A 15,558-nucleotide genomic window follows, 5' to 3' on the forward strand; every position below is an offset into this window, starting at 1 on the left:
TTATTTACCCAGATAACATATTTATATAGACTAGTTCCATACTTAAACATTCACTGGATACAACCTGCTTTTCTTCAATAAGCAGTCTACCACAGAAGTCTTCTTAATATTTTTCAAAAATATACTATAAGCACAGCTATTCCAACTTACATTGTTCCTCCTCTCTTTCTGAAATAGGGTATACTTCCTTTATTGTTTATATGCTGACAATACTGAGCAAAAAGGCAACATCTTTTATATCTTTGAGAACTTGCATTTTTGTCACTAAGATTATCACAATCACTCTCATCATCTGACCAGAGTGATTAAATTAGTTTATACAAGCCCTCTTCTTTAAAAAAAAAAAAGGGGGGGGGGGCATATTTTAAACATGGATATAAAGTCAGTGATATTTTGTGTTGTAGAATGACAGGTGAAGATTGGTTTGTTGCAGAAGGAACTCCCAGAAACTCAGTTCTTGCCGATGCAGTAAATTACACATCAGCCAGCCTAGCAGCATGCAAGCAAGGTTTATTAGTGCTAAGTTCTAATGGGAAAGCAAAAGCAAGGGTGGCAACAGGCCTGGCGATCAGCACCCGAGGTGGCCAGAGCCTGCCCCCCGGCCAGAGGCCAGCTAGCCAGGGGCACCCCATGTGGCAAGAAAGGGCCAAGAGAATGAGTCCTTTCTTCGGAGGACTTACATAGTTTGCAGAATTGGGTGAGGGAGTTACATATTGACTGATGGGTAAAGGTCATGCCAGCTTTCCCCAGGGGAGACACGACTACTTAAACACTACCGAAACATAGGTATGCATGGGGGTCTGTTAGCCTGAATCCTTATCTTGCTCTAGACTCTTATTTGTTCATTTTGCATATGTGACGGGGGGGCGGGGGCGGGGGGGCAGGCAGTTAACCAAAGCTGTTTTATGGGCTTTTTCTTTGGGCATTGCAGATCCCTCCCTTCCCTGTCCGGGCCTTGGAATGAATAATCATTGTCAGAGTTTTCCTTTCCCCAGCTAGTGGAGATGATGCACACAGACTTTCAAGGGCTCTCTTCCCTCCCCCACACCATCACAGTTTTGCTTGCTGTTCAGAATGCCTGGCGGTCTTATTGAGCCAGGCTCTGCACTACAGAGTCAATGGGTGAGACATATTCCTTTGCTTTTAGCCTCCTGTATTAAGTTCTTTGTTAGACTGCAATGGTGAGGGCTCTGCCTTTATTTCCCCTCTGGCTACTCATTCCTAGCTGCTATAGTAACAGATCTTTATATATATATATATCATAGACTCCATTAGCTGTGTTTGGTGTACAAGATGCAAAAAGGAGTTTCTCTCTTAACAAACATGAAGTTCAAATTCTACTAGAATCAATAGCATTTCCTATATGTACCACAGCTTAGACATGAAGGACATGCACCAAACTGGTGATCCCGTGTGGAGCAACAGTGAGACCGCAAGCACACCAGGAAGGGTGTGGCCTGCCGGAGAGGATTAGGAGAAAGGGAGACTCATTACCCAGCTATTAAGTCTTTATTGGGTATATTTTTAAGCCAAAATAGGAAAAAATAAATGAAAGCATCCTCTGCCCTCAAATACTTTGAGCTTTAAACAAAAATCTACAAGCATTTAAATTTGAAAAGAATTACTTCTGCATTTGTTGTGTCTTTGGAGGGGACAAGAAAAGGGGATAAAAAGATTAATAATAAAATTAAAACCTACAACAGTAAGAAAGGAAAAAAACTCCCTGGCTTTTTTCCTTCAAAATCCACCTTTCAATGGCCTGTCTTTATTTATCCAAATGCATGAAAGTAGCTATATTTTTCAGATTTTTGAGTAATGGTCATTTCTCATAAATCCTTCAATGATGATTAATCAAATTAAGCAAATTCCTTTAAAAAGAAAAAAGAGCAGAATGGGTGCCTTGACGGGAGAGGAGCTGCTGGGGATGCAGTCCTCCAGGCTCTGAGCTGCGGTCAGCGCCCAGGCTCTGCAATGAGGAAGTCCTCCTTCAGAATGAGCTCCTGCTCTGGGTGACCAGCTTCTACAACGTCTTCTAGCATACCTGACCAAAGTGAAAGACCTCTCATCAGTGTAAGGAGAAAAGTAAAATTACTTGTGCACTTCCAGACACTATTTAAGGTTACAAGATTATTACATATATAATAAAGAAAAAACTTGAGGAATCACTGAGATCCTCATGTTCTATTTCATCATTCTTCACATCAGTATATACAGGCTTCTTTGTTTTACTTAAATATCATTTGCTGTACAACCTTATTTTATCAATTAAAAAGTCCTAATGTGAGTTCACTTTTCTTTAAGAAAAATGATCAATTCTAAATTCTATAACAAATTGACATTCTGTCTTTTTAAAGTAAATTTAGTGCAAAGAAAGAGAAAGATGAATGATCATCTAACTTTTTATTTATTTACACACAATTTTCTAGTATATATCTAGATGCTAAAAGATGCCACAGAAAACAACAACAGAATTTAAAAAAAGAGATTTACTGCACTGTAGGAACAGTCCTACTTTCAAAGAAAACTAAAGCACACAAGAGTTTCACAATCTGTTTTAAAATACACTCATTAATGTCTTCTTTGTTGTTTTGTGTAGTTTAAATATTTCAGTTGATAAGCCAGCTTGCCAAAATTTGCTTCAACAAAAGAGTAAACTCTTTGGGAATTTAAAAAAAAAAAAAAAGGGGAGGCACACAGACTTCAGTAAGCCAATATGCTGTGCTGCATACAACCAGCATTTGCCCTGTAAAATATATGTGCTTCTCAGTACGCAGATTGCGCGATACCTTTAAGTAACAATTACAAAGTTAAACAAAGCAATCTGTCCCATTGGCAAGAATTGTGCTATGCTGTGGATTAGGAGATTTCCATTAGGAGATGAACTCAGCTTCCAGCCCTGAGGCAAGGAAAGACTGAACAGGGTCCAGACAGGATGCAGTCAGATAGACAGTCTCAGGTGTGGTGAGAGAGGAGCAGCTGCTCCATTCAAGATTATACCTTGTAAACCAATGCAAAAAGATTGCCCAGCATCATTTGCAAGGATAACAGGTGTACCTTGAACATAAAAGAAAATCCTTGAATGTTCTGGACAAAATATAAACAAAACAAAAACTTGTTAATTCAGGAAAGAATGGAAACTGCTAAACCTAGAAAATTCTACTTTCCACCTTATTCATAGACTCAAATTCCCTTCCCACTGAATTTTTGTGGAAAATATATATTTCACATATCTAAGAAAGGATTACTGTCCAGTTTTTTATCTTAATTTTTATTGTTATTTGTGGGATATTTCCAACATAGAAAAATAAAATATATCCACATATGAACTCTTTGCTCAGATTTATAGATATTAACATTTTGCCGTATTTTCTTCAATCTCTTTCTGGTTAAAATGATATAATGTATTAAGCTAAATTCCTATGTTTCCTTTTTTTCTCTGAGAGTAACTTCTTTCCTGAAATTGAAAAGTAACAATCGCATGCTTTTAGTTTTTTAAATACATATACACATACACATACTCATAAAAATACACTGAATTGCTTTGTATAGCAAAAACATAAACAATGCCAACAAATCACCCATTATAAAAACAGTCAAAAATATGAAGAAGCCATTGATGAAGTGAAACACAAATGGCCAATATATTAAAAAAGAGTTCAACCTCACTAGAAGCAATCAGGAACCCCTAACTAAAATAAGAAGATACCATTTCACACCAAAAATATTGGCTGGGTTTTAAAATATTACTTATTAATGACTGTATAACATGTTACCAAGAAAACAGAGTTGGAGCATTAATGGCAATAATCTATTTCTCAAAGGCAAATGTCACAGGTGTGTCAAAAAGTAACTTAATTCTTCATTCACATCCAGTGACTTAAATATACTTTGTCATTCAGCATGATTTTTATGTATTCTTTGGCATCACTTTATATAAAAACATATGACAGCACTAAGTTTAACTTAGCGAGTAAATTTTAAATTAATGCAAGAAATATTTTATTATCCAAGTTTTCATGAAAGTTAGTTTTAAAAACCATTAAGGAAATAACTATAACTTTTCCAAAACAGACCAGCTAAAAAACACAATTTGAGAAGTACATTTCATCATTTTTGTAAAATCCTAATCAAAGCTTTGAAACTTTGTGTCTATCACTCTGTATCCAGACCCTAGAATTAAATAGTCCCTACAAGTCTAAGAGTTACCCAATCAACACTACCTAAAGGAAACTGAACTTTAACCTGATAATGAATCCATGACTTGAGAAGCATAATGTCTCTGATATGCTACTCCTACAGCTCACCTCCCCATAAACAAAGATCTCTGGAAAATAACATACAAGGTTCTCCCATAAATGAGATAACATTTCATTTGTACCTTGGGAGGAGAAGATGGAAGGGAGGGACCATAGTTAAGGCCATCACTACAAGCACTGCCATGAAAAGATAAAATAGAGGCTTGAGTAGAGTAGATACTGTCATTATCAGGAGAGTACTGAGACTCAAATGCAGATTCATCTGCTAGGTCAGCGTCATTTGTGTCCACCTAGGAATAAAAGCAATAAATATCAGTTGAAAACTCTATTCTATTATATATATGACAAAGTCTTCACGTGAGACTAAAAGGCATATTGAAATCATTCCTTTATGCTGTTTTCTACATGACTTCTTCACCCTCTTCACTGCACCAGAGACTGACTAATGCAATAGAAGAATGAACTGCCCGCCTGCAGCAAAGGGTGCTGACTCAGAGGTTATTTTATTCCATCAATAAAAGGCTAAAGGTAAAAATTAATAAAGGACCTGGATCAATTCTAAGATTGAACAGTTTCATAAATTAAGGAAAATATGTGCTTTTTTTCCAGTTCACATTATCTTTAAATAATACTTTTCCTATTCAACTAAAATAAACTTCTTCAATAGCACAACTAGGCAGTCATCTCTTTCTAAATCTAAGACAATATATTTTGTTTAAATTATCTTAAGCTGGATTTAAAAACCACTCAAGTTACAGACTTGGAACTTGATGGTGATCATCAGAAACTAAAGAGAAAAATGTGTCATTTCACACTGAAATTACACTAACAAACAAGGTGCTTAATTATGGTCTAGTTGTGGTAAAATTATGTTATAAACTGCTACTGTTTGACAACTCATGTAGAGGGAGGTAGAGAATTTTACTATGTATTATCTAAAAACCTTATTACTATCTTCTGTGGAAAAATCAAATGAAAATATCAAGACATGATAAGCTTGAAGCTGTTCTTATAATTCACTCACTGCTACATCTTAGAATGGGTAAAACTGACATAAATACTACCCCTTTCTCCTAAATTACCAGTATTTCCTGTTTTATTGACAAAATCCCACATGTTCTATTTCTTTGTGATTTCACCTTACACATTTAGCCAGGAGAAGTTACAAGCATTATAACATTATACCAGGTCACATTCTTGCATAAACATGACAAGAAAACAGATGGGCCATTTCAAAATGAACTTCTCTAAATAGTACAGGATCCGGCACAAATAACGCCTTTTTATTACAAAACCTTTATTATAAAATTATAAGTATGTAATTCTGTACCATAACAATATCACACTCAAGCACCCCATATGCCATTTTAGGTGAAATATTCAAACTGCTGTCCATCAAGACGTTCATGTACCTTACCAATCACACTCAAGCAGCCTTACTTCTGCCGGACCCTGTATATTTCAATACATGTTCAAATTCACTAGTGAGTAACTATGCGGAGACTTATCCTTTACATATGTACATTATTACAACAATCTAAATAGAAAATATTTAACATCTGTTATCTACATAAATAATATACTAAGTTAATACACATAGATAATATACATAGTTACTATACTATATCTTGGGTCATGGATTACAATAGAAAGATATTTAAGTGACATTAAAGAAAAATATCTCAAAACAATCTGTATACCTTTAATTGATGCCTCGGAATCTTAAAAGAGATCCCAACAATCAATTCATTTAATTATTGTAGAGAGGAACACTAGAATGACCAACGTAAGGTTAGATAGCTAGTTAGGAAGAAAACCAAGGACATGTACTACCATATGATGTTGAACTCACAGGAAAGTGGAACTAATCTTTTTGATTCGTATTCATTTAAGGAGGTAACTGTAGGGAAAAATAATGATTTCTTGGGGCACTTTTAGACAATGATGTATCTGTGACCTGCAATATTTCAAAAATAATTTTCTAGGGTTGGCTACTATTGAACACATTTAAACCACAGTATTTAATGTAGTTCATAGAATTCTAAGCTAACTTGTTTTGAAGTAATATTAACAGAATGCCCATGGAGACCTATTACTTCATTAAAAGGTAGACAAAATGCTGATTTCTGGCTAAATACTGAAACAATTAAAGGAGGCCTAGAGATACTCAAGTATGAAATTAGAGCAAACAAGTGCTCCAACAAACTTTTGGTATGATGTAAAGATTAATTCTACTTGTTGACATAATGTCTTGCTAAATACATTCTCCCCACAATTCCAACAAAGAGTTTTCACATATCATTGTTTCTACTCCCATTTTGCATTACTAGAACCCCTGGAGTTGATTAGAAACTGTTTAGTTTTCCAAAACATAATGAACAAAGAATATAGTAAGACGTTAGAATATTTTGAAAGGCAAGAATAAGACATAAGATTTTTGAAAGAAAGCTTGGTAATTCGTGGCCACTAACCAGAGCCAAGTCAGCCCTGAAGAGGGCTTTGTCAGCCAGCCCTTCCTCCTCGCAGGAGTGTGGGGGGTAGAGAAAGGAATCCTCCTTAGCAGAAACATAACCTTCTTCTGGTGAGAGCTGCAGGGAGAATGAAACTCAGTGTTTGAGGATGAGATCATGAAAAAGAAAGAGAGGGGAGAGGGAGAGAGGAGAAAAAGAGGAGAAGAGGGAAAAATGGGAAAGTTCTCAAATGATACCACATGACTTTAACATAGAATGATGGGCATAAAATATGATAAATATTCATATTTAACAACTTTGTTAAGACACACTGAGGACATGTATTACAATATCAACATCATCTGTTAGATAAGAATTCCTTTGAACTAATTTTTTTCATTCTTCTTATATAAGATTATCAGAATTAACAATTTTTTATATTATACTAATCTTCTACTCATTTTTTATCTGTCAAATATTCTGGCTAAACAAGGAAACTTTTATGTATTAAGACATAAAAAGAATTGCCGAAGATACAAAATATATAAAAGAAGATCAACTTCTCTCTGTCATCCCTTACTAGAATGTTATTTTAAGGAATGTAATTTACTTGACAAGGAATGTTAGTGAACCCTACAATGAAGTCCCTTAATTTAGTATGCCCTAAAAAAAAAATTCATGTATGCCATCTACTTAAATTGCATCTTGAGCTATAATATTGTAACCTTGATCACAGTAACAGGAAACTTAGCAGTTATTCCAACCTCAGATGAAATAAACTAACATATGTAGATAATTGTCATGCCTATATCACTCTGTATCATCAATACATGAAGAGCTATTTTAAGAATAAAACTGTTTCTCTTCTTTTTCACTTGAGTTAATAGTAAACCTCACTTTATATAAAAGATATTTATCACATTAATGCAAAGCACATTAAATTTGAAATAGTAAATATTCTTACAAAAAAATTTATTTTAGAACTAGTTAGGGGAAAAAGGCCTGTTTCTGAATAACTGGCATAGTTTCTCCTAACAGCAGTAAAAAAACATGTATTGAGCCATGCTTGCCATTTTTTCTTGTCAACAAAAAGATCAGAACCAAATGTATGGTCCATCTTAATATACAGGGTGGGGCAAAGTAGGTTTACAGTCATGGGTACACAAAACACAAAAGTTTATTCTTGAATTATTTATTAATTTTTAAATTATTTTCCATACAAAAGCTCTACACCAATTTTTTCCCCACCCTGTATATGCAGAGTCCCATAATGGTCCACCTTCATTCTTATATTCCTTTTGTATGGTTCTTCTGTTCTGATTTCTACAATCCTGATTTGATTTCAGGTTAGTTAGATTATCTTATTTTCTTTCTTCCCTTCCTCTCTCCCTCTTTTAGTTTTCATAAATACATCTTCATAGGTTACCAGTTCTTTGTTGAGTAAAAAGTGAAGCACAAAAAATTTAATTAATGTTCAAAATATAGGGGTCCAGCAGAAGTAATGCCTGCTTAAGTGTGGTTGGTAGGGTAATAACTTAAAGTTTTAATTTGTATAATTTTTTTGTTTTAATTTGAACATTTCACCTAAAATGTCACATGGTATGGCTGAGTGTGATATTATTCTATTACAGAATTACATGCTTATGATTTTATAATTAAAGAATTTGTAATAAAAAGGGGCATTATTTGTGCCAGACCCTGCATATTAACACGCCCCACTATTTGAACAAATCCTTTCACGAAGACAAAAAATTTTTATTTGATGTTTATGCAGATATATCCATGTGTTTGTATTTTCTTAAGAGAAGGTATATTTGCCTTTTCACTTAGAAATATATTTATACACTAAAAATATTTCACAAAGAGAATGTCTCCAACATTTCGCTTCAGTCTTAAGTTCTATGTTGCAATCACTATACCTAGAAAACATATTGATATTATGTAATATGTCATTAGTTATTTTTAGTATTGCTGTAATTAATGACATGAGGGCTATACCCTCCCAGGAGGAAGAGCCACAAGCTGATAAACTCAGTTTGGGACATTCAATTTCTTGCTTTGCAGTAATTAAGACAAAAAATGTGTTAAAATCGATAGAATGCCGGACCTGAAGTCACTTTACAGAGACTCTACTTCATCCCACCCTAATTAAAGATTCCTAATTAAATTAATAGTTGTTAATGTTATTAATTTCTCTAATACTCCACTTATATTGGTATAGATATTTTAAGGCATATTTCTTTGAAAATATTTCATTCTGTATCATCATGACATTATTATCAAATAAAAAAGGTCAGAAGTGAAGCACAAAACAATGTTATAAATTCTGAACTTCCTGTTTTATTTGCCATTTAAAAATATTAATCAAAATTAAATCTTAACTCTCTTGGAGTCAATAACCACGTTGATAAAAAGTACAAAAAGTCATGATTCAATCATAAAAACATGTGAAACTAAAAGTAAGCCCACAAGCTATTTTGTTTGCAAATATAAAAAGGAATCAGTAAAATCCAAATTCTTACGGGTAAGGGCTTGGCAACTCCTATTCTCACAATTCCTGATGGTGCACCCTTCAGTGCCTGCACAGCTTCTTCAAGACTGCTGTTTTCCAAGTTAACATCATTGACAAACATGAGTCGATCTCCAGGAAGAAGTCGTCCATCCTTTTCAGCAACACCACCAGGAACCAAAGAACGAATTACGATCACAGTGCTTGCTGGATCAATTGGATCCTGGGACAATGGAAAAGGAAAGAGAAGCCTGTTCCATTTTACACGGAAAAACATTTTTTACAGGTTGCCCCTACCCCTGGAACTGTTTCAAGTGTCTTTAAAAATATTTCATTAACACTGCTAATGAATTGTCTAGGCTAAGGTTACCTCTGTTTGAGAGTTTAGGAAGAGTTCACCCTAAACAGGGAACCCTCATTTGCTATCATTCCTACATCAACCTTTCAAACAGTACATATAACTTTAAAAGAATTTTAACTTCTGATAAATTGTGAAATTTTATAACTATCTGAGACTAGATAGATGTCAGATATATGAATTACTAAAATCAGCATTCGTTAAGTAGGATATAAGTGTTCTGGAACATCAGTAGATGTGAGTATACTGAAGGTAGGGCCCGTCTTTTGAAATAAGGAAATATAAAAAGAGACTGAAAAGGATTTGGTAAAGCACTGTAACATATACAGGAACGTTAATAGTAGCACAAGACTCCAGAATCAGGCCCTGTGAACAACAGAATCTCCAGGAGTCACTAGAGATGGCGTCTGGCTCAGTATTAATTAATGAGAAGCAACAGCTGCATCTGTCAGACAGTCCGTAGCATCTCCTTAGCTACTCACAGCACAGAACACAATGAGAAGCAAGGATGCAGGTCACACTGAACAATGTAAATTTACTCATAATGAATTTAGTCAAATAATAGAAATGCTAGAACTTAAAATATATCCAATAATAACTCTATTATTCACTTCAGACAAAAGCAGTAAGTATCTAATACTTCCTGCCTTGCCATTAAAATATGAACCGTAAGTTAAGTGCATGGAATTAAAAATATTTTGGACAAACTCCCAAATGTCAAAAAATATTTCTATAATATTCCTAAAATGTATTTTGTATGTTCTTCAAATCTGCAAGAGTTGAAATAGGAAAAAGCTCAATGAATTCAATGTTAAAAAAAAAAGTCCTTTATGATAACCAATGAATCATATAAATTACTCATTTGAAAGATTTACTAGAAACAAGAAAATATCTTTGATGACTAAAATAGTATCTGCTTTTTCTCTACTACCAACGATATACCACTTATATATATATATATCTTTATTAAAAATTTGTTAGAAGTAGGATATATTTACCTGATAATCTAAAATGCTAAAACCAAGACCTTTGCTGCCTTTCTCCAGCTCGATGTGCTGAACGTCAGCCTCCCACATGGCCAAAGGTCCTTGAACCTTCTCTGCATTCTGACCCACATCAGTCATCTCCAGCACAGGATCCTCTGTCTCCGAAGACCCGATGAACTCGCCTAGATCTATATGAGGCTGGTAACAGAACAGACAGCTCTTATTTCAGAGGCACTAGATTAGCAGATATACATAACACAACAAGAAAAAGGTAGATTCTCAGCCTCTTTCCAGAACAGAATACTCTCAAATAAGAGTAGCAACAGTTTATCAGGAAACCTTTAGGGATTAAGGTCATAATTACTGAAAGGTGTTAGACTAGATAGAAATACCTAACTTTAAGAAGCATTAAAAATGTATAGTTCAAAGATCTTATATAAAAATATACAATGGTAACACCTCAGCAGCAGGATTGTGGATAATTTTCACTTTTTTCATCAGTGTCTGCATCACCTCTATAGTCAGAAGATAAAGGTATTCTGATACTAAAAAATAATTCTTATGATAAAGAACCATTGAAGAAGAAATGGCTATATATAAAAGTTCCATATTCAATGCAAACAAGGATTCTAAGCTTCTGTGTCTTGTGCATAAGGTTATTTCATTAATAAATTAATGACATTAATTTATTAATGCACAGGGGCAAGACAAAATTTGAAGTTAGATGGGCCTGGGCTTGAAGACTGCCTCTAAGATTTCTTTTCTTAGCTTTATATATCTACTGTGAGTGTTCAGGAAAGTCAGTTAGATCCATTTCTTGACATTCTGATCTGAATGAAAAGAATAAGCAAACAGAAAAATGGGAGCTTCTGGATGCCAGAGGGTTATCTGATATGTAGTATTAGGAGCTCGAATTTCTCATATTTTAGAAGTATCAATTGTGTACAGATAAGACATATACATGCAGAGATGATGTGTCCATGCATATTTAGCCACTTACTGAGCAATAACCCTGAGCTCATTAAGTTATATAATTTTACACACATATATATATATACTATATACTCACTATTTACATACTTCAATTTTCTCTTCTGTAAATGAAAGCAATATAAGTATTGACTTCATAGGAATACTATGAATAAATTATATAAGCTTATACTGGGCAATAACATCCAATATGATTACATTACCTTATTCTAACCTACAGAGTAATGCTCCAAGACAAGCATCATTACTTACATTGCACAGAGGAAAAAATTGAGATTCAAAAAAATGAAGTGAATTGCCCAAGGACTCAGAGCTAGTAAGTGCCAAGCCTGATTCAAACTCAGGTCTGTCTGACTTCAATGTCTATCTTATGAGCCATGGCAATGTGTGGAAATCAAACACCAAATAAAAGAGAATTAAACAATTTCAAACACCATTTAGCCTTTTCATTACATACTCAGATTAATTTCATATCCGCATCTCCAATACCTTCTCTGTTAGTTCAATGTCATGTAAGTCCAGGCTATCCAATTCTGATTGGGTGGCAGGTGGCACAGTTCGACGACAGCACACCATGGTTACTTCTATAGGCAATTCTTTTAAAATATTCACCACATCTTGGTGATTTTCCCCAAGCAAAGTTATGCCATTCACCTGTGGAAAAAGATAAGTTGTCCAAGAAAGAACATTTCATAACATGAATATTCTTTTCAAAACAATTTTACACTAAATAAATATACATCTTACTATTACCATAGTTCTGTGCTCAGTCAACTTGTAATAATACTATGAAAGACAATTTACATGCAAGTTTAGAATCTTATTGGACTTGGACCTTCTAAAGCACTCTCAGATAAAATACCAGCTTCCACTCATATTTGATCTGCCAGTGTTGCAGTTGGGAAGAGTTAACAAAAACTTTCCCAAAAGATGAAAGAAAAAAAATTATTTTTAAAATTGACATATTATTATTAAGTGAAAAAAGAACAAAATGGAAAATGGTATGTATTGTATGCTAGCATTTTTTAAGTGGGGCAAAAGAGTACAAACTTTCTTATTTATGCATTAAAAATACCCAGAAGGTTGCGCAAAAACAAATGTTAACAGTAGTTAGCTATTGAAGAGTGATGGGAATTGAAAGAATTGGATAGAAAAGAGGCTTTTTACTGTAAAGCTCTGCATTATTTGTGATTTTGAAATATGTAAATGAATTAACTATTTTAAAAGTTGAACATATGTTTTAAAAATTTTAAAGAATATTTTGTAGTTCTCTGGACCTAAAACAGACAAATAACTTGGCATGAAATTAGGTCTGAAAATCAATGTAGATATGGATTTGAATTTTCTGCTTTGGGTAGAATCTTATTTGTAGATCTCTCTTAAGTACCCTTTAGAGGGGAAATTTAAAATAAGAACTTGCAGCCTTTTAAGAATTTTAGTTGGGGAGGGAGGGTACAATGGCACAGCTCCTTACTTCCAATAGCTCATCTCCACTGAAAAGCTTCCCACTGTGTCCAACAGGACCTTCTGGTAGAACAGATCGGATAAAATGGTGTCCCACTGTTGCTTCCAGACTTATCCCCAACCCACTGTTCTCACTGAACTTGCTCACATGGGCCACCTGAAATAAGAAAAATCATCACAATTCTAATATTCTTTCATTTTTTAAATTCTCATGTACGCATTTTATGCTACTCAAAACAGGCCAACTTTTTCACAAAAGCTTCATAAACCTTACTGTAAAGCTGCAAAACTTTGGAGCCTTGCCTTTGAAAGAGTACTACTATCAGTTCCATGAACCAACAGAAACCAAAAGGAAGAAGCAAGATGCAAGAATCCAAGATAATTTGTCATGTCTACAAATAACAACAGTATACAAAAACACATACTTAGTATTTGTAAAAGGCATATGTGCCAGGGACTGTACTAACCCCATTACACAGTTTATCTCATTTGCTTCTCATACATGCAATTTCTATCCTTGTTTCGAAGATTAGGAAAATGAAGTTCAGAGAGACTACCTTAACCACAGTCAATGAATAGCTAGAAAAGAGCTATCAACCTAAGCAGTCTGAACCTAAAGCCCATAGCTCTCACTTATGCTGTTGTGAGGGATAACAGTTGACTTTAAAAGCAAATCAATTTTGCTTTTGGCTTAATGCAGGAAAATGATCTCCCTATTTCCTATTTTGTACACAAAATAATGAAGAATGTTAGGAAATCACCCATTTTCATAAAGAATCCATTCATTATAACATTAATATCAGAAATATACTAAAGAAGATCTACTTCATCCCCTGTATTTTACAGTTAAGGAAACTGAGGGATAGAGGGACTGAGAAAAATGCTGCTTAATTAGAAAAGAGCTCTTTCACATCTTAATGATAACATGTGCACGGTTATTACCAGAAGCTACCTCATCTAACTTTGAAATCTAACACTGGATGAAATCCTTGTTACTCCTTAAAACCCATTTTAGACATCTCTTCCTCTGAGCAGCCCTCCAGGTCCCCATGTAATGTCCATGAAACCCTCTCTCTACTGCACCACTGTTCCTGTGATTAGGTTTGTGCTGTACAACTACAGACAAAACAACATATTTTTGTTAAGAGCCAATAATTTAGTTCTTTCTTACTTAACAGCACACTTGTGCCCCTGACAGATAGTAATACTGCAAGTACCACTAAGAGACAATGTGCACAAAGGCATGAAAAGTTCCCAGTCTCAGGTCTGACATTTGTAGCAAAGTGACTATTCAATTACCATCAGAAGTACAGTCTCAGTTATATGTCAGCCTACCCCACAGGAGGAATACCTCAACTTTCTTTTCATGTTCAATTAACCACTGTTAAGGTGGACGTTACTATATTTTTCCTGGGCTCAATTAAAAATGGTAATAAGAGCTGTATTTACTCATTTCTTAATTGTCTGTTAACTATCTTGAATGTTTAAAAAAAATCACTCTCATGAAGATTAAAAGAAACGTGAAGAACACTGCTTGGCACAAAGTGTTCAATAAAGGCTAATTATTAATATTATATGAAATCTATTTTCTTTTATCTCTTCTAATCTAGAGTTACTTCAACATTATAAGCAATAAAAAAAATTCTACCTAACCTAGTACTGCATTTTTCCTTTTGAACTTTCTGAAATTTGCTGTATATCTAAAGATTGATAATTTGTGTCACCTTTGTTAAATCTCTTTTTAGGAAGCAGATAACAATTTCTATAATAGTTATGCAAAACATATTAATAAACATAAAACACTCAATGTCGTATAAGTGATAGGAAAAAAGAAGGATGTAGAAATAAACCTTTTAAGGAAAGTAAATTCATGAGTGTGATGGAGAGTGGGAAAAAGTCCTTTTACAATTTTATCTTTTGGTCATGATTTATTTTTCTTTAATCTTTAAATAAATTCTATTATTCTTTTATGACTCTTCCTATAAATCCCCAGATTAAGAATCAGGAAAAAAGCCTCCTTATATCCATGTAAGATATACTACGGCCAGAAATATTAAAACATTAATAAATTATGAGTTCTAAAAACTTCATTCTATTCATTTCAGTTCCTTGGTTACTATCCAACTTTCTCTAACCTGTTTTTCTTTTTAATACCTGAATCAGCACATTTAGGTCTCCAAAAAAGGCCCAGTGCATTTGATACTTTTCAAAGACTCTTTATGATCATCATTTTTATTGCTCTCATAAACTTCCTGCCAAAATACAGTTACAAATAAGGAAGTCAGGGAGGGTAAGGTAACCTACCACAATTTCGTAATTAATTCCCATAATCCTTTGCCACTTTGCCATCAGGGCAGCTTCCTGTTGTTGTGCATCTTCTATTTCTTCTGTCTCAGCTAACAGTAATGGATACCCTGAAATCATCAAAATAATTAAGTTAGTGACAAACTACAAAAATTATCCTTATTTTAACATTCTGTACCAGGGATACTGTGACCAGGACCTGTCTATCATACAAAGTCTGATTCACCACCCTATATATGAA

At 34.2% G+C, this 15,558-nt stretch overlaps 1 protein-coding gene across 15 annotated transcripts in view; it reads right to left on the bottom strand.

The window, feature by feature from the left end:
* The window catches only part of MPDZ (multiple PDZ domain crumbs cell polarity complex component), a 172,634-nt gene that overhangs the window by 70,023 nt on the left and 87,053 nt on the right, over positions 1–15,558 (bottom strand). For 14 of the 15 annotated variants that reach the window (XM_054583164.1, XM_054583162.1, XM_054583160.1 and 11 more), the window contains exons 13-19: positions 15,318–15,427; positions 13,024–13,170; positions 12,039–12,203; positions 10,572–10,757; positions 9,229–9,438; positions 6,728–6,844; positions 4,379–4,546 (exon numbers count right to left, since the gene is read on the bottom strand). In XM_054583164.1, the coding sequence (XP_054439139.1) occupies positions 4,379–4,546; positions 6,728–6,844; positions 9,229–9,438; positions 10,572–10,757; positions 12,039–12,203; positions 13,024–13,170; positions 15,318–15,427 (1,103 nt within the window). The remainder of the gene's footprint in view (positions 1–4,378; positions 4,547–6,727; positions 6,845–9,228; positions 9,439–10,571; positions 10,758–12,038; positions 12,204–13,023; positions 13,171–15,317; positions 15,428–15,558) is intronic. The other variant, XM_054583156.1, reaches the window with a different exon arrangement.

The sequence above is a fragment of the Pteronotus mesoamericanus genome, unplaced genomic scaffold (genome assembly GCF_021234165.1).
Source record: "Pteronotus mesoamericanus isolate MK-2021 breed Mesoamerican mustached bat unplaced genomic scaffold, CSHL_Meso_final contig_73, whole genome shotgun sequence".
In the NCBI taxonomy this organism is placed as follows: domain Eukaryota; kingdom Metazoa; phylum Chordata; class Mammalia; order Chiroptera; family Mormoopidae; genus Pteronotus; species Pteronotus mesoamericanus.